Genomic DNA, 23155 nt, shown 5'->3' on the forward strand with positions numbered 1-23155 from the left:
AGTGCTTGTAATTAGTCAGCATATGTCGGGCTGTCACTTGGAAAGGGGAATCAAATTTGGGATTATTGTTTCCAAGAATTATTAATACCCTCCTAAATTGATTGCTTGCTTTTGGGTGTACAAAAACATGAGCTCACACATATCACATTACGTTCAAGGTTACAAAAAGAGTGGTTATCCTTATATGCCCTACACAACAATCGGTAGCATCCTTAAACAAGTAACTGTAATCAGGCTTAAACTTCTCGGTCATTTAGCCTGCGGTCATGTGCCACTGCAACTGGCAACCGCAAGAGAAGTCAGGTTGTGCTCCAAGGTCCAGGAGGAACAGAGTCATGCCATCCGATCATTTTCGGATCTGAAATGAAGGCTAACATATGTCAGAGTCAAGTTGCCCCCCCCCCCAACGGAAGACGTGGCTTATCAGAAACATTTTGGCTTTGGCGCCAATTTCGTGTTAAATAAAATGCAGCGCGAAGATTTATAAAGGCATAAAGACGGCGATTGGAAACGGGACCACCCAACATATTAAAAAATATTCAGCTTCGATCGCTAATTTGTCAGCATTGGTGGAGGAGGAGGAGGAGTTGGATGGGGAAGACGAGCGATGCGGGTTTTGTAATTCTACGAAATCAGCTTTAAGCCATTCGGCGCTGGCCTCCCAAAGGTGTCAATTCGTGAAGAATTTTAAAATGCATGCGATGAGTAATAATCCCCCAAAGGGGGGAACCAAAGACAGAGGCACTTATTTTTCTTTCACCGAAGCGGCTTAAAAAACGGGGTAGAATACGAAAAAAAAAAAGTGATAAATTTGAATGTCTAATTGGGCATGGCTCACAATTGTGGGGTAGATTGATCAGCAGCTCTAGGCCGCGTTCTCATCCTGCAAAAGATACTTTTGAGTGCAGGCCGTAAAAAAAAAGATAAAAACTGCCCGAAAAGTCGTAAAAAAAATGTTTTTCGCTGCGTTGTGGCTACCGGACAGGATTAGTCCTCGCACACTCTCACAGGCGAACATCAATAATGGTGAAAGCATTTACATTTACAGCATTTCCATTTACGAGCCAAGGTGGCAAGGAACTCCAGCCCAACCATATGCCACATGGCACCTCCATTAGCCAAAGGGCAGTGGCCATGGGCTCTAAAATAGATATGGGGAAAGGGTATTATTATTATATGCACATTATATAGTCATCTCTCGAAGCTATAAATACATCAAGTAGTCAGGGAAAATGTCTTTGGGTTCACTTGAAAATATTGAATAATATATATAATAACAATTCCGTATTCATCTGAAACATATATTACTAGTTTGTTATGCAGATTGTTCTAATATGCTAATCTTGCTTCTAATTTTCTTAACATCTCCGATGGAAAGTGCATTCCCACATTCGTTATTCACACTTCGCCCCCAGCACATTTCCCCATTTAACGCGGATTGCGTGGCGACCCGCCTCCTTTTGGAAAATTGTTATTTACAGCCTTAATCTGTGCGAAATGTATTTGAGAGCAGAACGAACGCATTGCCATGGAGCGGCGAGCGTAGAGAACTGCAAAGTGTTGGCAAACAAAAAGTCCAGCTTCAATTAGCATACCACGGCGGTGAGCCATAGAGGATGGTTAGGCTCTACAGCCCCCAGATCCCAGATCCCAGACCCCCCTCACCCCAGCTCTTCACTTCAGTTCACTTCACCCCTTTGGCACTCGTGGGACTGCGACTGTAACTGGGACCTGGCCCAAGCTGCGATTTTTATGACAGGTTAATGACACAACTACGACAATGAAGGTGCTGCTGCTGTCGATGATGATGAGGACCAGGCGGGAGTACAATCAGGAAAAATACAAAAATAAATTCTAGTACATTACTTTTTAATTAAGCAATGAATTGAACATTAAACAAACAAGGAAAGTAGCAAGAAAGTGATCTGAAACTTAAGCTTAGAAGGAAAACAAAGTTGATAAAGTTGTTGCTGATTCATAAGTGATGCACTTAATATTATTTAAAGTTGCTTCTTTTATAGAGGCAACGCTTTTGACTTTGATATTGATCCCCTTTAAAGCAAATAACTTACTTGCTCATTTTTTGCTAGTGTATAGGTGCAATGACTGGGTGGCTACTCGGATGAGTTGGCCGGCTCAGCGCTTGTTGCTGGCTAGCCATTAATCAGAGCGCCCTGCGTCCAAGGGTCTGACCCCAATAAACATGACAGGCTCGGACATTGGATTACAAGCAGGCAGGAAGACGGGCAGACTGAAGAGTGCCAGGCAGCTGGATTCATACTCATCAACTTCAGTTGAATCGGGGTGGGTGGGAGCTCACACAAAGAAGCTACCGCGAATCAATCAATTAATTGCACATTTTCTACACGAGTTCATCGAACCCCCGAACTCCGCAGCAGCCCTTAAAATAGGGACAAAAGAAAAGTGCCAAAGGAAAACCAGCGAAATGAATAAATGTATAGGAAAATGATGGGATCGTGTGACAGGAGTGATTGACACCCGACTGTCGGTTGTCTCCTGAAATTTGAAAGGAGCTTAGGAAGGTTCCTTTGAGGTTCAAGTAGATGGAAAATACTTAAAATGATATATCTATCATTCGATTTTAATGAAGGAGTGATATCTTATATAAGATATTAACTTATCAGAGAAGTGTTTGCTATAATGTAATCAACTTATTTTCAATTTCAATAAATTTCAATCAGGCATAAAATGTATTTATTTATTGCATAATTCTAGGCGTATTCCCCACAAGGAAAAACCCCATCTAATTCAATTACGATATTCAAACTTGGCACATAAAACTAGTAACTCCCGTGGGGATTTCTCCCTTTCAGTTCAATGCTTACCTACGACTAAAAATGCGTCCTTTTGGGCGTCAGGATAATCCTTTTAATTTAGGCACAGGCACACGAAATTCGAAATTCGGGGTGCGGCAAAAGTAGCAAAAGCAACAACAACAACGACAACAACACGGGGACTCACGCACACACACAAACGCACCACGCACGCACACAAAGGCAGCTTGGATACACTTGAAAAACTTTTGCCTTGGGTGGGGCGTTTTCTTCTCTCTTTTTTTTTCGTTGGCTTTCGGTTAGATTCGCAAAAAATTTTCCAACGACGCCATGGAAAGGATTTGCGATTTAAATGTTTTATCTGGGTGTTTTCCTATTTTCGGCCATCTATATAGGATGCACTGCACTTTTCGAATCTGTTTTGTGATTTAGTAGAGATAGAAGTTTGTTTAAATACAGTTATTAACAGGGTAAATAAGGGTGGTTTCACTTAGCCGCTGAAAACCAACCGAATTTTCAAGGGTAGCAGCCGGCGCATTAGAAAAATGTTTGTAATTTGGAAAGTATTGTACTTTAACACACTCTTTTGCTTATTCGTAAATGTCATGCAAATCAGTAAGATATTTTCTTAAAACAACTAAAACACATTCTTTGGGCTTGATTAAATATTAAATGCGAAAATCTAACGCACGTCCACACGCGACGAGGCCAGGATAGAAACTCCTGCCACGGTTACTGAACTTCATCCAGGATATTCAGTGGGAAACTCAAGGGAAACTCCGCTTCCAATTGGAACGGCATAACGGGATAGGACGACACCGTAGTCTACACCCAAGGACTTTCGAGGGTGGGTTTCACACACATTGTGCCGGCTAACAGCTGCTTTTGTGTGTGTATTTTCCAACCCCCACAGTGCTTACTTTCCAGCCGGAGACTGGACTAAACGGTGGTACGTATACGTTCCAAGCCGAGCGCATTGGAGACTTTTTTCTACCGAAAACCACATTTGTTTTGAAACGAATGCAGCCGGTCGCCGGAGCAGAGTAAGCTGAGTTTCCCGGGCGCCGGATGGTGAAAATTTGCGAGATGCTAGGTGCCGTAATAGCGACGCAATAAATGACGAAGGCACGACGATGAAGATGAGACGCCCACTTGAACATGCATAATGAAAGGACCCCTTCTCAATTTACCATTTTGGCCAATTCAAAGCGGGCTCAGTTCCCGGTCCTTCGAATCCTGAGATCTGTCATTGTCAGCCGGGATGACAACTGACTAACTCCGATGTGCATTTTGGAAAGCGTATTCATAAAATGAAGGAATATTATTATCTATCTATCTTTTTATCTACATCTATTATTTTTACAAGATAATCAAAATACGTTGTAGCATACAGATAAGAACCTTTTGAAGTATTAGTGAACATACTATAGCAATTATCCACCGTTACTTATATAAGGTGTTTAACACCATTTCCAGATTATCCATTAATTATTATCATATTATCTACTTATACCATAGATAAGCTCTATTAGTTTATTGATTCTACCGATCTAACTCGAATAAAAATATTTACGTAATATTTCTGTTTTTTCGCTGTTATCTACATTCTTTGTGTTCGCTAATTTAGCTTAAATTATGTTGATTCATTATTTTGTCCGAATTAGTGTTGGCCAAATAAAACCTGTTGGCCGAAATGCTGTACGCATTTGCATGACTCACCTCCACATTTTCCACATCGAAGTAGCTGAAAGTTCGCTTGGTCAACTCAAACCATCGATGTTTGTAATTCACGGGGGTGAAACGCTTCTTGTTTTGAGCCCTTTTCACCATTGATCCGCTTTTCACGACATCGTACAGCCTTTCGGACATCAGATCCATTTTTGCCTGAAAGGATTTGCTGCTCGATCGCAGCGATGATGATGACTTAATGCTGCCATTGACATGTGAGTTTCGATGCTTTGTGCCCATCATCTTGACAAGAAAAAGTGTCTGAAAAGCAAAGAAACATATTAGCAAACCAAAAATCAATGTTAATATTTACACGCAAGCCAAAATGATTTTAACCCTTCGATATAAGACATATTTGTATTAACCCATAGAAGTGACAACGTATAAACAGACAATATTTAATGATAAATTTAATCATTTCATTGGCGAAATCAAGATTTTTAAATAGTTTAATGGCCATTTAGTGGTACGTCAGAATGGATGTCGCATTGGCAAACAGAGGGTTAAAATTAGAAGCGCTCGCCGAAAAAGATTGGTTACAACACACTCTGCAGAGGCAAGGCCATAAATCTATTTTTGGGGGGCGTGGGCGTGCGAATCTTTTTTGCAGCGCCCCTCGAGGCATTGACCGTGGAACATGGGGCCACCGAAACATTGGAGCACTGGGAGTTACCTGGTTGACTAATTGCCGTGGGCGTTCCGCTTGGCATCAATCAGTATGGGATGGCGAAAAGTGGAGGAAAATATAGTTATACATTTACAGATACTGTATACTGCCTATTAATGGAGAAGTGTGGAGCCAAGGAAGGGGAAGCCCAGTGGACAGACGAGTCGGGCAGGCAGCAAATCGAACGATTAAACGGACAATTAATTAGCCCCCGAGCAGACAGCAGATATATACTACATACATGCATATACATATGTATGTATACACTAGTTAAGATCACTTGCTGACCTTGAAGTCGCGCACAGCGGATTAAAGGATTAGCCCCCAAAGCGGCATATTCCCCACAACTCTGGCCGCTTCCCTTTGCCACCATGTCCCCACAACTGCCATTTCGTGTTGCAAAGCGAGAAGCGTGTACGCAAACAAACGGGCCGTTGAAAAGGAGGCTCCAAGCGGAGGAGCAGCCACCATACGATCTCTGGCATTATCACACTTCAACAAAAGCTAACAAGACGCAGGAAAGGCTCCAGGAGCGAAGTGCTCTAAATTCGGGAATGGTTAAATTATAGATTTATTTAAATAACTTATTAATGATGATTATAAAACGTGTTTTTTTTAATAAAAATTAGTTTTTTTTTATAACTATAAACTAGTTTCCTATGAAGATATGATTTGAATTCTCTGATTCAAAAATCCGCTCCTGATCTCCAAGGAACATGAACGGACGCGTCTGCAAAAGAGCGAAACAAAGCGACAAATGCTCGTGCGACAACAACAACTGGCTGGATCTTCTGATCCACTCTTCCTTCTCCCCGTCTCCTGCCACACACCCCCTCGCGCTTTAATCAAGCAGAGCCGCTACAAAAACAGGAGCGGAGTGCGGGGGCATGGGCGAATGGAGCGTAGAAAGAGGGGCCAAGAGAATCAGAATCTTGAGCGCAACGCGCATGGCCATAAGTAATAAAATAAACACGGACCGAAGCACAGAAAGGAAAAAAAGGATGGCGAAAAGGCAGAAGGCGCAATGTGTACATAAATCTTTTTGGTGGAGCGAGAGGCCCAAAGACCTGGGCTGTATGCATACATATAGTATATATATGTATATATATATACATATAGCGGGCGTGGCCTGGCAACTCGTTTTTGACTTTGAATTTCGCCACGCAAATGGTCGCGCTTAGTTTGTATTCTACTTTGCATTTAATTTTTGTTTATTGTCGCGCTTTTTCTAGTGGAAGAAGACAACTGGAGAATCTGCGACCTTAGCAAGAATTTCAGTCTATTTTGAAATCAATTTTTGAGTTACTTTATATCTCAATAAGATGTTTCTATTGTTAATTTAAGCTAGAGTCGCCATACGCTGATTAATAAAATCAGTGGCGCAGAAAAATTATTTAAATTAACATTGATTTATTATTATAATGCCTTAAAATTGAAAATGCGACATAGGAAATGCATTCAGAGAATGCAAACACAAGGGCGTCTGATTAGAATGCATTGAGCACTGAGTTCGCCTTTCTTATCAGACCTAACGAGAATCCAATAGTTTCAAGCGCAGCTTGCTGGGCAATTGAATAAATGCTGATAAGACAAAGAACAAAAGAAGTATGTATGTAATTCGATAGCGATAAAAAGGGGACAGAAAGGAGGAATAAAATTGATAACTGTGCCAGTTCACCAGCTTACCACAAGTGCCGTTGATTGAGCAATTTGAAGCAATGACCCGACCGCATAGCAACAACAATAACAGCAACTACAACAACACCAGCAGCGCACACCACTAACAAATCACAATTCTCCAATTGGAGGGGACAGACGCAACGGGTAACGCAACAATAACAAAACACTTTCGTTTGCGCGGCGACGAGAGTAAATACGAAATATCAACCGACCGGCTTGTTCAGCATTTGCATACTGCGAAAAAAAAACTTTATAAACAATATATAACGCAGGCACAGCTGAGACGCTCACACAGACGAGCGGACACCCGCACACACCTGCACGCAATTTTGGAGAGCGGGAGAGGAGCAACAGGCGCAACGTAGGATTCCTGGAATTCCTTACTTAGCGGCGCCCATGGCAGTTGCACTCGCGATCGCTTTAACTAGAATCTTTTCCGTTTATTCACGTGGCAGCTGTATCTACGTTTGATCGGTTTGTTTACACTAATTAACTGTAATTAAATAGTAACGATTTAATACGAAACTAAACGCGCCGCCGCAACTTCTTTGCAGTGTGACCGCACTTCGAGTAGGGAGATATACCGATTTGAAAATAACTACTCTTAAAATACCAAGAGTATACAAAATACCACACATACTGCCTTTAATTTTATTTTCCCGCGTATTTCAATATTTCAAAAAAATAACTATTCTAATTTGATTCTAATTATTTTTCTCGTTATAAAATTAAACAAGCAGTAAGAGCAATTCGACGAAACTTTATATATTTAAAGCGCACTATATAAAAGGAAGACGACATGATTTAGTTACTTTTGTTTAAATTACTAACATTTTAGAACAATTGCCGCGCAATTTTATTCAAATCAATTATTTTTTTATTTGAAAAATACTGTACTTAAGTACTTAACTAGCTAGAATTCGTTACACTTTATCAGGCCTACAAAAATAGAGTTTAGAGTTAAACGAGTTTTGGTAATGCACGACAGCGGAGTAAGTTCGACACAAAATGCTAGTTAATATTGGGAATGAGATGCCCTCCAAGTCTACATCACTTCTCCTTCTTCTGTATGGAGGCAATCCGCCAAGCGCCCACCAAATATCGCAGCCAGATCATGAACAAATCCCTGCCCATTTGCAGCCACGACCAAAATGGTGTCAGTTTCGAGCCATCGATCTCCGTCCATCGAACGGCAACCTCGGACATGGGTAGCTTCAAATTCTCGGCGAGGTACAGCAGCTCAACATCGAAGGCCCAGCGCTCCACATGCAGACTGGTGAAGAGTTTTCTGGCAGTCGTTCGGGTGAACAGCTTGAAGCCACACTGGGTATCGCGAATCGAGCGCACGGCAAACAGCCAGACGAGGAAATGAAAGCCGTGCATCAAAATGGTTCTGTGGCAACGAAGATTAGTATTTAGTCTGCTAAGAAATGTAGGATCCCATCTTACCTGAAGAAACTCCTTGTTGCAATCGCATCGTTCTCCAGATGTGCTCTTGATCCAATGGCAATGCCATCGTCTCGCCACTCGGGAGCTAGTTGCTTGAGGGCCACCTCCAGTTTATCGTAGTCGGGAAACTTGGTGGCTCCATCCGCATCAGCGAAGAGCAGATTACGACCTCGTGCACTTAGCATACCCATGCGAACGGCACCTCCTTTCCCCCGATTTTCGATGAGTTCCAGCACGCGTACCTTCTCTGCTCCGTGCTTTTTCGAGTAACCCAAGGCGACGGATACGGTGGCATCCTGACTGCCGTCACTCACCACGATGACCTCGTATGTGAAATTGGGACTGCCTGCAGACTTCTGCTCCAGAAAGGCCAAGCACTCGTCCAGCATAGAAGGCACTAAAAGTGTATAATCACACACAAATAAGATCAATTAAAGAAAAATAAATCTAAAAGCTTCTGGGGAAAGTAACTTTAAGGAAAATGTTAGTGGAGTACATAAATTGGGGTGCAGGCAGTCAATCACAAATGGGCATAGATAAAATGTTGACTGTGATTCACCAAAACAAAAACAAAAAAGCCAACATACAGCGCTGCTCCTCATTGTAAGCTGGTACGATGACACTGAGCTCCAAACTTGGCGAGTCCTCGAGACTGGGAAAGGTCACTGTTTTGATGGTGTGCGGGTCCAGGAAGGTCTCCTCATCCTTGTGGCGCTTGATGTTGGGATAGGGCTTCGTCTTGTATAGCACCAGAGCCACAATCTAAACGATAGATTATCAGTAAAAATAATATAGATAGGCGAATGTTTTCAAGATCTGACCGACAGCGCAGCGACTGCAAGTGCCGAGAGTAGATAGAAACAGAGCTGGCACAGGCAGGTCCACATCGTTGGGCTTTTCAAGCTACTGGTTTGTATGAACAGGTGCGCCTGCTACCTGCCAGCAGACATTACTTCTCCAATTTGTGCGAGATAAACAGAGCCACGTATTTAATTCCAAGAATTTTAGCCCGAAATGCCGCAGCTGATTAGGGTTGTCAACTCAATTTAGGGATGACACTTCTCCGCAAACTAGTGACTCATTCACAGTCACTGCTGATATCGATTAATGGTCTATCGCAGTAAGAATTCTATGATTTTGAATTTTTTTTTTTTAAATATTTAAATGGCAATATAAAATGGTTCTAAGCTTTTTTTTGCATGCAATTCAAAAACTTAAGTATATACTTTTAAATAATAAATCCAATACTATGATATGGAATATGAGTCGTGGTATATGACTTTATATGACATATTTTCCTAAAACTTTAAATCGGATTGAGTTTTCTTACTTTATAAGTTACTCTTTATTTTTTAGTTAATTGTAACTTTCAAATACTATCCAAAACTGACCTAAGTCACAAATATCTATGTTTTAGGATCGAAATGCGCATGCGCGCTCTTTGAAATTCAAAAAACAACAAGTTCTGAGAATATACGTAGTCCTCTCCCATTCAGATACACACCATTGGAATTTTTCAACGCCTCTGCGCTGGGCGGAACAACAATTTGTTTATAGTCAATTAAAATGTGCTTGTGAATCGTAAAAAAACTACATAAAATACAAAATGAAGTTTTTAAACTTGATAGTGGTCGCATTAGCTTTAATCTGCAGCGAAGTGAAGGGACTAAAGTTGCAGGCAAATGTTGGGGAGCTCTTTACCTACAAAATCGAACCGCAACTCTTTAACTGGACACACCAGGTGATCAGCCAGCAATTTCGCTACAGACCCTCGCTGAAGAATTACCCCGATTTGCCCAGTTGGATGCGATATATGTATAGCCACGAATACCATGCCGGCTTCCTCTACGGAACTCCTCCGGCATCGGCGGCTGGCAAGGATCTGAGTCTGGATGTGGTCGCCCTTAATCGCCAGAATTACGAAACGCGTCGCGTTGTGGTCACAATGTTTGTGGCCCACAAGTTTCCCACACCCAATGTCGTGCAGATGAAAATAAACAACCTGAATTGGGTGCACCTAATGGATCCCGGCAGAAGGGAGAACCTACGAAATATATTCCGCAACGATCTGTGGCCGAATAGCAAGGAGGACTTGAGTGTGGTCTTCATGGAGTCGGCTGTGAATATGGGCGGACGACTTCCACTGCGACCGCAGCAGCGCGAGGGGTAATCTAGTTTTCCATAACATTTTCTGATCTGATTCATTTGCAACCCATTACAGAGTCATTGTCCATGTGGGCAGCTTTGCCCAGTTCTCACCGCGGCTGCAGGAACTCCAGGAGGAAGTGAGACCACTGTACAAGCTGCCCTCTTGCACCTACAAGCGCACATCCGTGCAGAAAATCTTTGAGAATGTGGGCTTCAAGCTGGACTGGTGCGCCTTTCGAATGGTGGGCATGGAATCGCCCACGGAAATCCTCTTCCACAGTGGCAAGCAAAACGAGCAGCAGGTGCCGGAGGATCTGAATCAGAGGCAAGAGGATCGCTGGATGGGAATCGCCAGGGAGGATGTGCCCGAGCGCAATTACATCGATGAATTCGCCTTTGCCTTCGCCATTCCGGGCATGATTTTTGCCATTTTAATCGGAATGCTATCCGCTGTTTTGTGTTTCCAGCACGAGAAGTTGTGAGTTCCCAACTGGGAAATTGCGAAATTAATTTCTTTATTTCATATTTTGTTAATTGTTGTTCTTTTGTTTACTTGCTCTTCAGTTACGATCCGCATTCTGAGTTTTTCTTTGCCAACATTTTCCACATCTGCGAAGAGTCCTGTGCGCCGCCAAGCGGTTCAAGCGATTCTGGGGCGGATGATGGTTCTGAGAGGTGATTTCCCAATGAACATATGCTCTTCTTATTTTCTTATTACTCATAGAAAGCAAGGTAATATATGTGTGGTATCGCTTACAGCTCTTCCAACTCGGACTATCCCATGGCATCCACTGTGCAGATGGTCCAGTGTTCGGATAGCAAGTCCAATCAGCCCATAACCACATTGAAAAGCCTCAAGGATCCCAATTTTCTTCTGGACAACACTAGCATGAGATCTCAGAGGTGAAGCTGTCTAGCTATCTGATTCAGTACTCTCTTATTTAAATATCTATTTATCTTTTGCAGTCCCAACAACAGCTTTTACCAGTTGGACTGCGGAAACTCCAGCATTTATGCTCGACCCAAGCCACCGCCATACAAGGGCGGCACTTTGGGACGAAATGGAGTGGACATTTGACAAACATCTCCCCGAGTGCTCTACTGCTGAAGGGCATTGGATTCGAGCGCATAACATTTCAATAAGCAATATCGAGGAGCGTTATACCAATTGCATAAATACTCACACCTGCCGAACTAGACAAACCATATCGTAATTATCATTTTATATAGATATGCAAGCATGAAACTAGCCAATTAGTTTGCCATTTATGAATAAAGGCAATCAAATAAAGGATCATATTTTAAAAGTCTTTCGATTTAACTATTTTGTGACCAGTGGGTCATAAAAACATGTCTACGCATCTCTGCTAATGTCTAATTCAAACAATTTTCTTTTATAAAAAGGAAGTACTAAATGAACGCGCCTAATTTTAAATTCAATTTAAGCCGGTTTTTATGCATAAAATCGATATTTCAGTTTGAGCCAATGTATCGATGTATCGGTGGTAAAATCGTTCTTGTTTCCAGCTCTAGAATGAATGTTCCGCAAGTTTTCGTTTTTCGGAGAAAGTTTTTACAGTTTTTGCGGGCTGCATCGTGCCGAATCATTTCGCAATGGCGGCACCCGAAAATGGGATCCTTGAGGTCCTCGAAAACCTACTCGACCGGTACAAAATCAACCTGCTGCAAATGATGTTCGGTACCTTTATCGCCACGATCGTGTTCTTTGGCGGACTGATGACTTTCGTGGAGAAGTACCTGCCCAATAGCATACGCCAGTCCTTTCGGTATGGCAAGCACAGTTTCAAAGGTGAAACGGATCCCTTGGTGGCCTGGCTGGAGGTTCCAAAGTCCTGGTTCAAGCACTTCTACGTCTTTGCCCTATTCTGGAGCTGGCTTGCATTTTATGTGCTCGTTTCAACCGTTCGGGAGCAAAAGGAGGCGCCGGAATATGTACTCCGATTCCTGGACATCATGGGCGGCGGACGGAGTCACCGGAAAGTGGAGATCGACTCGACGACTGCCTGTGTGGGCGCACTCATGCTCACGTTGCAGTGCACCCGGCGTTTTTACGAGACCAACTTCGTGCAGATCTTCTCCAAGAAGAGCAAAATCAATCTGTCGCACTATGTCGTGGGCTATGTGCACTACTTTGGAGCCATTATAGCTTTACTATCCAATACCTCCGGCTTTGTGCGCGGCTCCAAGCCCATGGAGTTCAGCCTCGACAAGCTGACAGGCCAGCAAATACTCTACCTCGGCGTCTTCTTTCTCGCCTGGCAGCAGCAGTACGCCAGTAACATGATATTGGTTAACCTGAGGAAGGATCCGCGGACGGGAAATGTCAAAACGGAAAAGCACCTTCTGCCCAAGGGTGGGCTTTTCAATCTGCTTTCGTCGCCGCACATGTTCCTCGAGGTGGTCATGTACTTCTGCATCGCCGATCTCTACATGCCAGTTAAAATTTGGCGACTGATCTTCCTCTGGGTGGCCAGCAATCAAACGATCAATGCACTGCTAACCCACAAGTGGTACCGGGAAACATTCAAAGAATATCCAAAGAACCGACGTGCTATCATTCCGTTCCTGCTCTGAGTCCGAAGACTGGAAACATTTCGCATTTTTGTACAAATAATTTAGTAGTGGAATTTATTAAAGTCGTTTTACACGCACGAAAAATGTGTGCTCGCTGGTGATTTTAACTACAAAACGATATAGGGTGAACTTGAACTGGAACAGGACTGCAGTCGATTCTATTTGAACAAGAAACTGTGGGGGAAAGAGAAACCAATTTAAATATGTGATAAAATGCTTGCAGGGTAGTAATGACTGACCTATAGGGATAGCCCTGCGCCTTCGAACGAAAAACGGACAACAGGAAGGAGAAGAACACGGTGAGGAGCACCAAACCAGTCATCGCCATTATCCTGTTCTTGTTGTGAGCCTTTGGTGTTCCCGATTCAATCAGCAGAATCATGCCCAGCACAATCATGGCATCTGTAATCAAAGTTATTAGTTAAATGTTCCTAAAAGGGTCAACTGAACTGGAGTGAAGACTAAAGCAACACCCTTACTTACTCAGGAACATGACGATATAGGTCTCCACCACCAGCTGGCCCTGCGAGGAGCCATGGATGTAGGCCACGCCACCATTTTGGGACTTGTGGACCAGCGGCGGTCCACGGATATGGTTCCACATTTGACCCGAGATCATGGCGAAGCAGAAGAATACTGCGATGGCACCCCACAGATTCTTGTTGTATAAGAACTCCAGGTTATTTCGCCGAATGTAAAGAAAACTGCCGACCAGGGCCACCAACGTGATCATAGCCACGGTGCCAGAATAGTTTGGTGGACGGAAAATGCGGATGGTGATGTCCGTTCGCTCGGCCACGAATTTCGCAATAGAATCGGCGGCGAAGCCGACGCGATGGATATCCATGGTGTCAGCTCCCTTTGGCTTGCCCTTGGCCGGGAAATGCATGAACACGGGAGCGGTGTTCAGGCGCAGAAGTTGGAAAACTTCGGAGCCGTCATCGAAATCCACCATAGCAAAGAAGAGTTTGTTGGAGTAAGTCGAGGAGAAACGGTACGAGTTGGCCACGATGGCGAACTCGTCGTGGGCGTGCCTACAGATCTGGCATTGTCTCGATGGAGCCAATGCGGTGAGCATTACAATCATCGAGTAGTTCCGTGGTGCACTCTTCACATACTCTCGGAACTTGGGTCCATTGAAGCGGAGCAGCGGTTTCTTGGCGTTCATGTCCACCAGGTTTTGTACTTTTTCCGACAGCGAGAGTCCCGTCTGAAAGGCATAAGATACCCATTAATAACATGCTGCATTTTCCATCAGCCGGCATTCTGGGATGTGGAGCTAGAATATCCACCGAAAAGTGACGTGGCCACAAACAAACCTTTGATTTTGATTGCGCGGCTGCGTAAATAGCGAATATAGCCACCACCAGCAGACCGCTGAGCAGCGTCTTGTGCAGCAGTCTCATCCTGCAGGCGATTTAATTAACAACCTCACTACTTTAACGCAAAATCACAGAAAAAACGTTTAATCAAAAATATTTTTTCCGGCGCATGCAGCTGATTGTGAATGGCAAGCGACACCTGTGCGCGTTTACTGTGAATGGCAACTTTGGTTGGTTCCACCTCTAGGAAGGAAAAAATACTTATATCGATATAAAAAAGTAAACGTATTTATATTTTTAAAATTTGACCTTATGAGCGCCAGTCCGTAAAACAATATGTAAATCGTTTTAAGTGTATTCTTTAAAATGTATTTTCATATAAATAAGTTATCCCCTTATTTAGTTTAATAAGTGTTATATTATTGCGTCGTGTAGTGTTATCGATATCGCAATAATCAGTATGCCGCCACTAGACGGCAAATTTTGTTGTCTTTTATTATAAGTTTTCTTAGAATTGCGATTTGAAGTATAGTTTAGCACGTTTTTACTGCATTTATTAGTATGAGCGATGTGCTAAAGAGCTCCCAGGAGCGATCCCGCAAGCGTCGTTTGCTTTTAGCCCAAAGTGTAAGTATTCACACTACGTGAAAAAGAAGTCGGCGTCTAGTTTAACTCATAATTTATGTATTTCCTACTCAGTTGGGCTTGTCAAGCGTCGACGATCTGAAAAAGGCTTTGGGTAATGCCGAGGACACTAACAGCAGTCGTCAGCTGAATTCCGGTGGGCAACGCGAGGAGGAGGATGGTGGCGCCTCTTCCTCCAAAAAAACCCCCAATGAAATCATCTATAGGGACTCCTCCACCTTTCTGAAGGGAACCCAGTCTTCCAATCCGCACAATGACTACTGCCAGCACTTTGTGGACACCGGTCAGCGTCCCCAGAACTTCATTCGCGATGTCGGACTAGCTGACCGCTTCGAGGAGTATCCCAAGTTGAGGGAACTGATCAAACTAAAGGACAAACTCATCCAAGACACCGCATCCGCACCTATGTACTTAAAGGCGGATCTGAAATCGCTTGATGTTAAGACGCTCGGCGCCAAGTTTGATGTTATATTGATTGAACCGCCGCTAGAGGAATATGCCAGGGCCGCACCTTCGGTAGCCACTGTAGGTGGAGCACCGCGGGTCTTCTGGAACTGGGATGATATACTTAGTAAGTTCCCAGTCAAGCATCCATTAATATAACCTAATAACTTTGATTCTCTGCCAGATTTGGATGTGGGCGAGATCGCTGCTCATCGTTCGTTTGTATTCCTTTGGTGCGGCTCCTCGGAGGGGTTGGACATGGGCCGCAACTGCCTAAAGAAGTGGGGATTCCGGAGGTGCGAAGACATCTGTTGGATACGGACCAACATCAACAAGCCCGGACACTCCAAGCAGCTCGAACCGAAAGCGGTCTTTCAACGCACAAAGGAACACTGCCTAATGGGAATCAAGGGAACTGTTCGCCGCTCCACTGATGGCGATTTTATCCATGCCAACGTGGACATTGATTTAATCATCTCAGAGGAAGAGGAGTTTGGCAGCTTCGAGAAGCCCATCGAGATCTTTCACATCATCGAACACTTCTGCTTGGGTCGACGGCGTTTGCATCTGTTCGGCAGGGATTCGAGTATCCGACCAGGTTGGCTAACTGTTGGTCCGGAACTGACCAACTCGAACTTCAACTCCGAGCTGTACCAGACCTACTTTGCTGAGGCTCCAGCCACCGGTTGCACTAGTAGGATTGAACTACTGAGACCCAAGAGTCCGCCGCCCAATAGCAAAGTCTTAAGAGGAAGAGGACGCGGCTTTCCACGTGGTCGTGGAAGGCCCAGATAACAACATTTATACTCAACAACTGCGTGTATTCTAGTGTCTAAGATCAAAAGTTTTTAAGGCTAAGAATAAGATTAACATTAAAGTCTATTGCTGCAGAATGCTGAGTATCCTGTCGATTTACAGGGGTTTCTTTGGATACCGAGCGACCAGCAGCTCTCTTATTATACGTGACTATTCTGGAGACTGTGGTGATTGCTTAGATGCCTCATGTAGATATCCAAGTCATCTTCGCTAGATACAGCATTCTCATCCGCAGCATGGTCTTCCATTTCCTCCTCATCCTCGCTGTCCTCAAAGTAGGCATCTTCTTCGTCCTGCTCGATTTGCTTCAGATCATCCAGCAAAGTGTTATCATCTACGGCCGTATAATCAAAATCCTTGTCCTCCCCACCAAGAAAGCGTTCCTTCATCATACTTAAGAACTCATTGCGTAGCAATTCCCGCTCTCCAGGATTATAAAACTCCGGTGTGGAGATCTTAGTTATATTCGTTGGAGCTCGGACTTCCGCATTTCGACTCGTTGAACAGGCCACTGGTTCATCGTCTTCAAATCCACCCCACTGCTTTCGACAAGCGACGGGAACCTCACAGTCTGCAGGAGGATTGGATTCACTTAAGACCTGCACGCTCTGCTCTCCTTCCTGCTGAGTTTCCTCTAGCAATTCATCTCTTTGCTTTTTTTCCAACGTATGCATTAGTATTCCTGAGAAGCTCGTATTTCGAACATCGTAACTATCCCGAGCCTTCTTTTCCGCCTCTGTTAGGTACTGACCCACTAGCTCCTGGTAGAGATCCGGCGCCCTTTGCATCATCTCGTGCTCGCTAAAGTATTCTCCCTTGTCAAGGAGCTTCTGCATGGCGTGGTATCTTCGGTTCTTAATGGATACCGCACGAGTGCTGAGTTTCCTCCTAAAATCCTCCAGCAGCAGACACATCTCCTCTAGATTTTCATCTGACTTAATGGGTTCCCTGACAGCCAGCTCCTGGAAGGACCCCAGTTGTCTCGCATTCAGAAAGCCTCCAAATCGGATGAGAAAGTTCTCACGGTTTTTATCGAAGGCATCTCGTGCTATTTGTTGCTTCTCTTCGACCGGAATTTCCGGATCATCAATTTGCTGCGACTTAAAGACGATTTGATTGTTTTCGGCCAGGGATTTAAAGATGTCTATTATCTCCGGAGGATGTTCTGGATTTGGGGCGATGTCATTGTTGCCCTGGTGCTCGCCATCCCCGTCAGCTTCACTTCCAGTTGTCATAATTGTTTACACAAATTGCACAAAGTGTGAAATAAAAACGTAAACAAATGCTTCTTCTTTCTTGGCCAATGTCGTTCACATAGAGCTGCCAGGGTCATTAAATTTTTCGATAACAAATTGGCGGTTGTGAAAATAAACCAATTTCTCTGTTGCAAAAGAAAATTACGATACTCGATAAAATGTATAATGTATAATTCGATGAAAATAATCCATTCAAGACAAAAGACGAAAAAGAAAACCGTTCGACGAATTTGATCACCATTTTGATAGTTGGCAACCCTGCGGCTACACATAGCGGCTGTATTTTCATTACGAACTTTATCTGAGGTTCAATTGTTGTGTTTATCGCTTTGTTTAACGCCACTCGGTGGTTCAGTGGTGCAAATGTGCAGGCAGCGATGACTAACTGAGCAAGTCTAGCGGAAGACCGAAGAATCCATCAAAGATTTCGATCGAAATGTCGCCGGTGGTGGACTGGGGCGATTTTGCCTGGAACTGGACGCAGTTCTGTCCCACGGGATTGAAGCCGTTCGCCAACGAGACCAACGATCTGCTGCCCTGCTTCCAGGAGATCCTGCTCCAGCTACCCGTGTACACGGTCTTCGCCGCCATATCCGCCTACAATTTCGGCAATCAGTCACGACCCGTCGTCCGTAATGGATTGCAACTGCGTATGCTTTGGATCCGTACCTTCCTGGCCATGGTACTGGCCCTGCTACCGGTAGCCAAGGTGTTCGCCTTCCACCAGCAGGGCATTGAACTGTTTGCGGCGGATCTGCTGGTTGTCAGTGCCGAATGCATTATGTGGGTGGTTCACAGCGGTGAGTGTGCGGTTTTCCTCTCTCCGGGGGTTTACATCGATTCAATATCTTAGGTGCATATGCGGGCACGTTCCGGGTTTCCCTTTTAGGGGCTGCGATTGTATATCCGACTTTCTTTTTATCAAATACAAATATGTAATTCCTTATCAGTTTAATGCTTAAAACTTTTTAACTTTATGGCACGTTTATTTGCACAAAAGGCGTTTTCTGTTTGTTAAATAGGAGAAAAAAAGTAGAATACTACAGAAAAGTAGTATTCTGCAATAAAATGATAAGTCTACAAACAATAATTTATGACCCCTTCGCTAATCAGTTTTTCTGTTCCTCCCCCACCCACAGGTTTCCTACTGACAGCCCGTCAATATGGAGAGCTTAGTCATCGGGGATCGCTGCTAATCAATGTCGTTTGGCTCACAGTAGTGGTTTTGGATGCAGTCTGGCTGCGGACAAGTCGGCACTTTAGCTGGTGGCCCTGGAGCTTGGCCACGTTGGTCTGCGATCTCCTGTTTGGAGCAACCTTAATACCAAAAGGAAGTGCTGTTTACTCCAATTTGCCCAGATCAGGAGCTTCTTCCAGAGAGGATGAGGCCCTGCTATCCCAGCGATATACCTATTTTCAATTCGATCTGAATGAGAGCCACTTGGGTCATGCCCAGGACGAAGCCAATTTGGGATCGCGTTTCCTCTTCCACTGGGTTCAGCCCCTAATCTTGAAAGGAGTGGCTGGAAAGCTGAGAAAGATTGAGGATCTGTTTGATCTTCCAGACGCCCTGAACATTACACGACTAAGCGAGAAATTGCACTTGGCTCTTTCGCAATCGCAAAGTTTATGGAGAGCACTGCATAGATGCTTCGGTGTGGAGTTTTACCTTATTGGAATCCTTCGATTGATCGCCGACTTGAGTGGCTTTGCTGGACCTCTACTGCTCGGAGGACTACTCCGACAGGATCACACAGATCCCAATCAAGTTTATTATTATGCCTTGGGTCTATTCGGCAGCACATTGCTGTCGGCTGTGTGTGCCACCCACTTTGACTGGCGCATGGCCATGGTTTCGATGAAAATGCGAGTGGGAGTGGTCAACTCCATATACAGGAAAACACTAGAGGCGAGAGGCTTAAAGGAATCCAAGCCAGATCTGCTAAATCTTATGTCAACGGATACGGATAGGATTGTGAACTCCTGCATAAGTTTTCACTTCTTTTGGAGCATTCCCTTCAAGCTGTTTACCACATTGTACTTGCTGTATCTTCAACTAGGAGCAGCCTTTCTGGCGGGAGTAATATTCGCTGCTCTTCTGATTCCAATTAATAGATGGTTGGCCAAGAGGATTGGCATATTTTCAAGTGGTCTGATGACCGCCAAGGATGCAAGGTTATCTGCCACGACGGAAACAATGCAAGGAGCCAAGCAAATCAAGATCAATGCGTGGGAGGACATATTCATAACAAAGATACGAGGACTTCGACAGGAGGAGTTGCGATTTTTATCGAAGAGGAAATATCTGGATGCCATGTGCGTTTACTTTTGGGCCACCACTCCCGTGCTTATGTGCCTGCTCACCTTTGGCGTATCCGTACTAATGGGAAATCAGTTGATAGCTTCTACCACTTATACCAGCGTGGCCTTGCTCTATATGCTCATTGGACCATTGAATGCCTTTCCATGGGTGCTCAATGGTTTAATTGAAGCCTGGGTTTCCATTAAGAGAGTCCAACAGCTGATGGATGTGCCCAATTTGGATTATTCATCGTACTATAATCCCATAATGAGAGGAAGCGGGGGATCTGGAGCAGGAGATGATGCGCCTTTGGATGCTCCAAAAGCCAGTGTGCTGCAGATGAAGTGCGCCAGTTTCTGTCATGATAGCGAAGAACAGACATCTCCAACTCCGTTCCGCATGAAGGATATAAATGTGGACATAAAGGCGGGACAGCTTGTGTGCATCGAAGGACCTGTGGGTGGTGGTAAGAGTAGCTTTCTATCTGCCATAGTGGCCAATCTGCAGTGCACCGATGGCGAGGTGTGCGTCCAGGAACTGACTACTGGATTTGGTTACGTGCCCCAGTCACCTTGGCTCCAAAGGGGCACCATCAGGGACAACATCGTTTGGGGCGCCCAGTTTGACGAACAGTGGTATAAAACTGTTTTGCATGCCTGCGCTTTGGAGGAGGATCTCCAAATCCTTGGAGGCGATCTTGTCGGTGTCGGTGAGAATGGAAGAACACTTTCGGGAGGCCAGAGAGCCAGAGTTGCACTGGCAAGAGCGGTTTATCAGGATAAAAAGGGTTAGTACTTCATGGATATGTTTTCTAGTTTCCAAATAATTTAATATCATACTCTATTCATAGTTTACCTCCTGGACGACGTGCTCTCCTCCTTAGATGCCCACGTGGCCAGGCATATCATTAAGCACTGTATCCTGCGACTTCTTAAGCACAAAACGCGCATTGTGGTCACACGAAATATTCAATTGTTTTTCCACGCCAATCAGATTCTTCAGGTGAAGGATGGTCAACTTCTTCCGAGTGAATACATGACCCAGAGCATTGACTTGAGCCTGGATGAAGATGCGGACGATGAGCAGGAACCAACAGCCAGGCGACGTTCGGTGGAGTTATCCAACCAGGACGACAAAAAGAGTGTGGATAGTCTGCTTTTGGAAGAATCAAGGGAGTTCGGGCATCTTTCTGGAAACGTTTTTACATGCTACTGGAAGGCAGTGACTTCCCCACTGGCATTTACCGTTTTGCTATCAGTAGTCCTCATGCAATTAACACGGAATTTGAGTGACGCCTGGCTGGCTTATTGGGTCACTGAAACAACCTTGGATCCCCACAAGAATGACACATCCCTGAATCACATTCTTATGCGACCGTCAGTGGGCAATGAAACAGAGTCTGGACACACAACAAAGTTCTATTTGAGCATTTTCACCGCCATTGCTGTGAGCAATTCCTTGGTGACTTTGGCCAGGGCGTTTCTGTTTGCCTACGCTGGAATAAAAGCGGCCATCTTTATGCACGAAAAGCTATTAAAGAAAGTCATGTTTGTAAGTAGCTACTGAGCTTAATTATCTAAAGAAAACGTTTAATACAAGCCCATATTTCAGGCCAAATTCAACTTCTTTGACATCACCTCAGTGGGACGCATACTGAACCGTTTCTCATCCGACACCAACACTGTGGACGATTCGCTGCCATTCATTTTGAATATTCTATTGGCGCAACTTGCTGGCTTAGTAGGAGCTCTCTGTGTCAGCCTATATGCGATGCCTTGGCTGGGATTGGTGATTATACCCATGGTGCCCATCTACCTAAGCTTACAGCAGCGATATCGGCACGCCTCCAGGGACATCAAACGATTATCGAGCAATGCAATGTCACCGCTTTACACTCATTTTACGGAGACTCTGCAGGGCTTGACGACAATAAGGAGTATGCGAGCTAGTCCGAGATTTCAGCGGGATTTCCAAGTGAAACTCGAGGAGAGCATAAAGGCCCAGTTGACACAGTCGGCTGCACAACAATGGCTAGCTCTGCGACTTCAGTTGCTGGGAACACTGCTTGTCGGAGGAGCAGGTCTTCTGGCTGCCATCACCGCCTCTCACACAACGAATCCTGGCTTAGTGGGTCTATGCATCTCCTACGCTCTCTCCATAACTGGTCAATTGGGAGATCTACTTCATGCTGTGGCTGAAACAGAGCAGGAACTGGTCGCAGTTGAGCGTATAGATCAGTATCTGCAGCTGGAGGAAGAGCAGAATGCATCCGGAAGTGCTGAGCCTCCTTTTGGATGGCCTACCCAAGGAGTTCTAAGTTTTCGGGAAGTCCAACTAAGCTACAGAGAGCACTTGGCGCCGGCTTTGAGAGGTATAACCTTCCAAACCGAAGCCTTCGAGCGGATTGGCATCGTTGGACGCACTGGAGCTGGTAAAACGTCTGTCTTGGCTGCACTACTGCGGGTGGCACCATTGTCGCACGGAGAGATTCGATTGGATCAGGTGAATCTAAAAACATTACCTTTGAGTGTGCTCAGGGAACGAATAGGAGTTATCACTCAGGAGCCCTTCCTCTTTGAAGGTCAGTATAACGATTTTTTAATATGAAATCCTAGTAGAAACTAAATAACATATTTACACCATTCCTCAGGCACCGTGCGGGAAAATCTGGATCCGCGTCATGGTTTCTACGACTCGGAGATCTGGCATGCCATTAAGAACTCCGCAGCGGCCACTCTGCTCGTTCAGCAGTTGGGCGGATTGGATGGAAAAGTTGAGACGTGTGGCAACAACCTATCCGCCGGTCAAAGGCAACTTCTTTGTTTGGCCAGGGCCCTGCTGAAAAACGCCAAGGTGGTGGCCATCGACGAGGGCACCTCGAACTTAGACGACGAATCTGATCTGAGCATTCAGCAGGCCTTAAGAAATGCCTTCAAGAGTTGCACGCTCCTCTTCATCGCACATCGCCTGCGAGGACTGCACGCCATGGATCGTATAATAGTGCTGGATGATGGACGGATTTGTGAGGAAGGCAATCCCCAAAGCCTGGCATCCGATAGCTCAACTATTTTTTATGGCATGCTATTGGCGCAGGACATCAATCCAGCGGAATTTATCAGATCGAATTAGCACTAAGTAACGATTATTAACTACCAATTGTATATAAGTCAATTGTTATACAATTTTATTTATTGTTCTGTTTAATTTATATTATACTTGTGTTCCTAACTAACGATTCCATTTTGAGTTACATTCGAAATTATGAAATTTGATGAGAAATAGCATCACTTCGCGATTTTTATTTAATT

At 44.5% G+C, this 23155-nt stretch overlaps 8 protein-coding genes across 10 annotated transcripts in view; 4 read left to right on the forward strand and 4 right to left on the reverse strand.

Moving 5' to 3' along the window:
• LOC117151056 (tyrosine-protein kinase Btk29A) overlaps positions 1-7411 on the reverse strand; it is a 41131-nt gene extending 33720 nt beyond the window's left edge. Inside the window, exons 1-2 of one of the 2 annotated variants that reach the window (XM_033318276.1) lie at positions 7188-7411; positions 4515-4784 (exon numbers count right to left, since the gene is read on the reverse strand). In XM_033318276.1, coding sequence (XP_033174167.1) covers positions 4515-4766 — 252 coding nt within the window. In that variant the 5' untranslated portion in view covers positions 4767-4784; positions 7188-7411. Of the gene's footprint in view, positions 1-4514; positions 4785-6876; positions 7154-7187 lie in introns of those variants that run through there. The other variant, XM_033318275.1, reaches the window with a different exon arrangement.
• A 291-nt stretch (positions 7412-7702) lies between these two features.
• Positions 7703-9366, reverse strand: LOC117150386 (dolichyl-phosphate beta-glucosyltransferase). The gene is made up of 4 exons (XM_033317248.1): positions 9141-9366; positions 8907-9081; positions 8320-8716; positions 7703-8263 (listed from the first exon to the last, which is right to left on the reverse strand). The coding sequence occupies exons 1-4, from the start codon at positions 9204-9206 to the stop codon at positions 7921-7923; spliced, it is 981 nt and encodes a 326-aa protein (XP_033173139.1). The 5' UTR covers positions 9207-9366; the 3' UTR covers positions 7703-7920.
• A 450-nt stretch (positions 9367-9816) lies between these two features.
• Positions 9817-11759, forward strand: LOC117150659 (epsilon-sarcoglycan). 2 transcript variants are annotated; one of them, XM_033317646.1, is made up of 5 exons: positions 9817-10485; positions 10541-10945; positions 11032-11142; positions 11227-11370; positions 11434-11759. In XM_033317646.1, the coding sequence occupies exons 1-5, from the start codon at positions 9926-9928 to the stop codon at positions 11543-11545; spliced, it is 1332 nt and encodes a 443-aa protein (XP_033173537.1). In that variant the 5' UTR covers positions 9817-9925; the 3' UTR covers positions 11546-11759. The 2 variants fall into 2 exon arrangements, with proteins under 2 accessions (XP_033173537.1, XP_033173538.1); XM_033317647.1 differs by lacking the exon at positions 11032-11142 and having other exon boundaries at positions 9926-10485; positions 11434-11545.
• A 243-nt stretch (positions 11760-12002) lies between these two features.
• LOC117138054 (polyprenol reductase) lies at positions 12003-13146 on the forward strand. The gene has a single exon (XM_033299878.1). The coding sequence runs from the start codon at positions 12082-12084 to the stop codon at positions 13060-13062; it is 981 nt and encodes a 326-aa protein (XP_033155769.1). The 5' UTR covers positions 12003-12081; the 3' UTR covers positions 13063-13146.
• LOC117138047 (tumor suppressor candidate 3) lies at positions 13100-14588 on the reverse strand. The gene is made up of 4 exons (XM_033299865.1): positions 14382-14588; positions 13546-14272; positions 13302-13464; positions 13100-13236 (listed from the first exon to the last, which is right to left on the reverse strand). Exons 1-4 carry the CDS (start codon positions 14466-14468, stop codon positions 13221-13223), a joined length of 993 nt encoding a protein of 330 aa, XP_033155756.1. The 5' UTR covers positions 14469-14588; the 3' UTR covers positions 13100-13220.
• Positions 14589-14835: 247 nt separating this feature from the next.
• On the forward strand, positions 14836-16369 carry LOC117138030 (N6-adenosine-methyltransferase non-catalytic subunit). Its single transcript, XM_033299842.1, has 3 exons — positions 14836-15011; positions 15084-15600; positions 15658-16369. The coding sequence occupies exons 1-3, from the start codon at positions 14946-14948 to the stop codon at positions 16266-16268; spliced, it is 1194 nt and encodes a 397-aa protein (XP_033155733.1). The 5' UTR covers positions 14836-14945; the 3' UTR covers positions 16269-16369.
• Positions 16370-16405: 36 nt separating this feature from the next.
• LOC117138039 (coiled-coil domain-containing protein 97) lies at positions 16406-17599 on the reverse strand. The gene has a single exon (XM_033299854.1). It carries the CDS (start codon positions 17522-17524, stop codon positions 16430-16432), a length of 1095 nt encoding a protein of 364 aa, XP_033155745.1. The 5' UTR covers positions 17525-17599; the 3' UTR covers positions 16406-16429.
• A 199-nt stretch (positions 17600-17798) lies between these two features.
• On the forward strand, positions 17799-23079 carry LOC117136913 (multidrug resistance-associated protein 7). The gene is made up of 5 exons (XM_033298040.1): positions 17799-18345; positions 18685-20634; positions 20698-21398; positions 21459-22428; positions 22498-23079. Exons 1-5 carry the CDS (start codon positions 17982-17984, stop codon positions 22974-22976), a joined length of 4464 nt encoding a protein of 1487 aa, XP_033153931.1. The 5' UTR covers positions 17799-17981; the 3' UTR covers positions 22977-23079.
• Positions 23080-23155: the final 76 nt, after the last annotated feature.

The sequence above is a fragment of the Drosophila mauritiana genome, chromosome 2L, assembly GCF_004382145.1.
Source record: "Drosophila mauritiana strain mau12 chromosome 2L, ASM438214v1, whole genome shotgun sequence".
Classification (NCBI taxonomy): Eukaryota; Metazoa; Arthropoda; class Insecta; order Diptera; family Drosophilidae; genus Drosophila; species Drosophila mauritiana.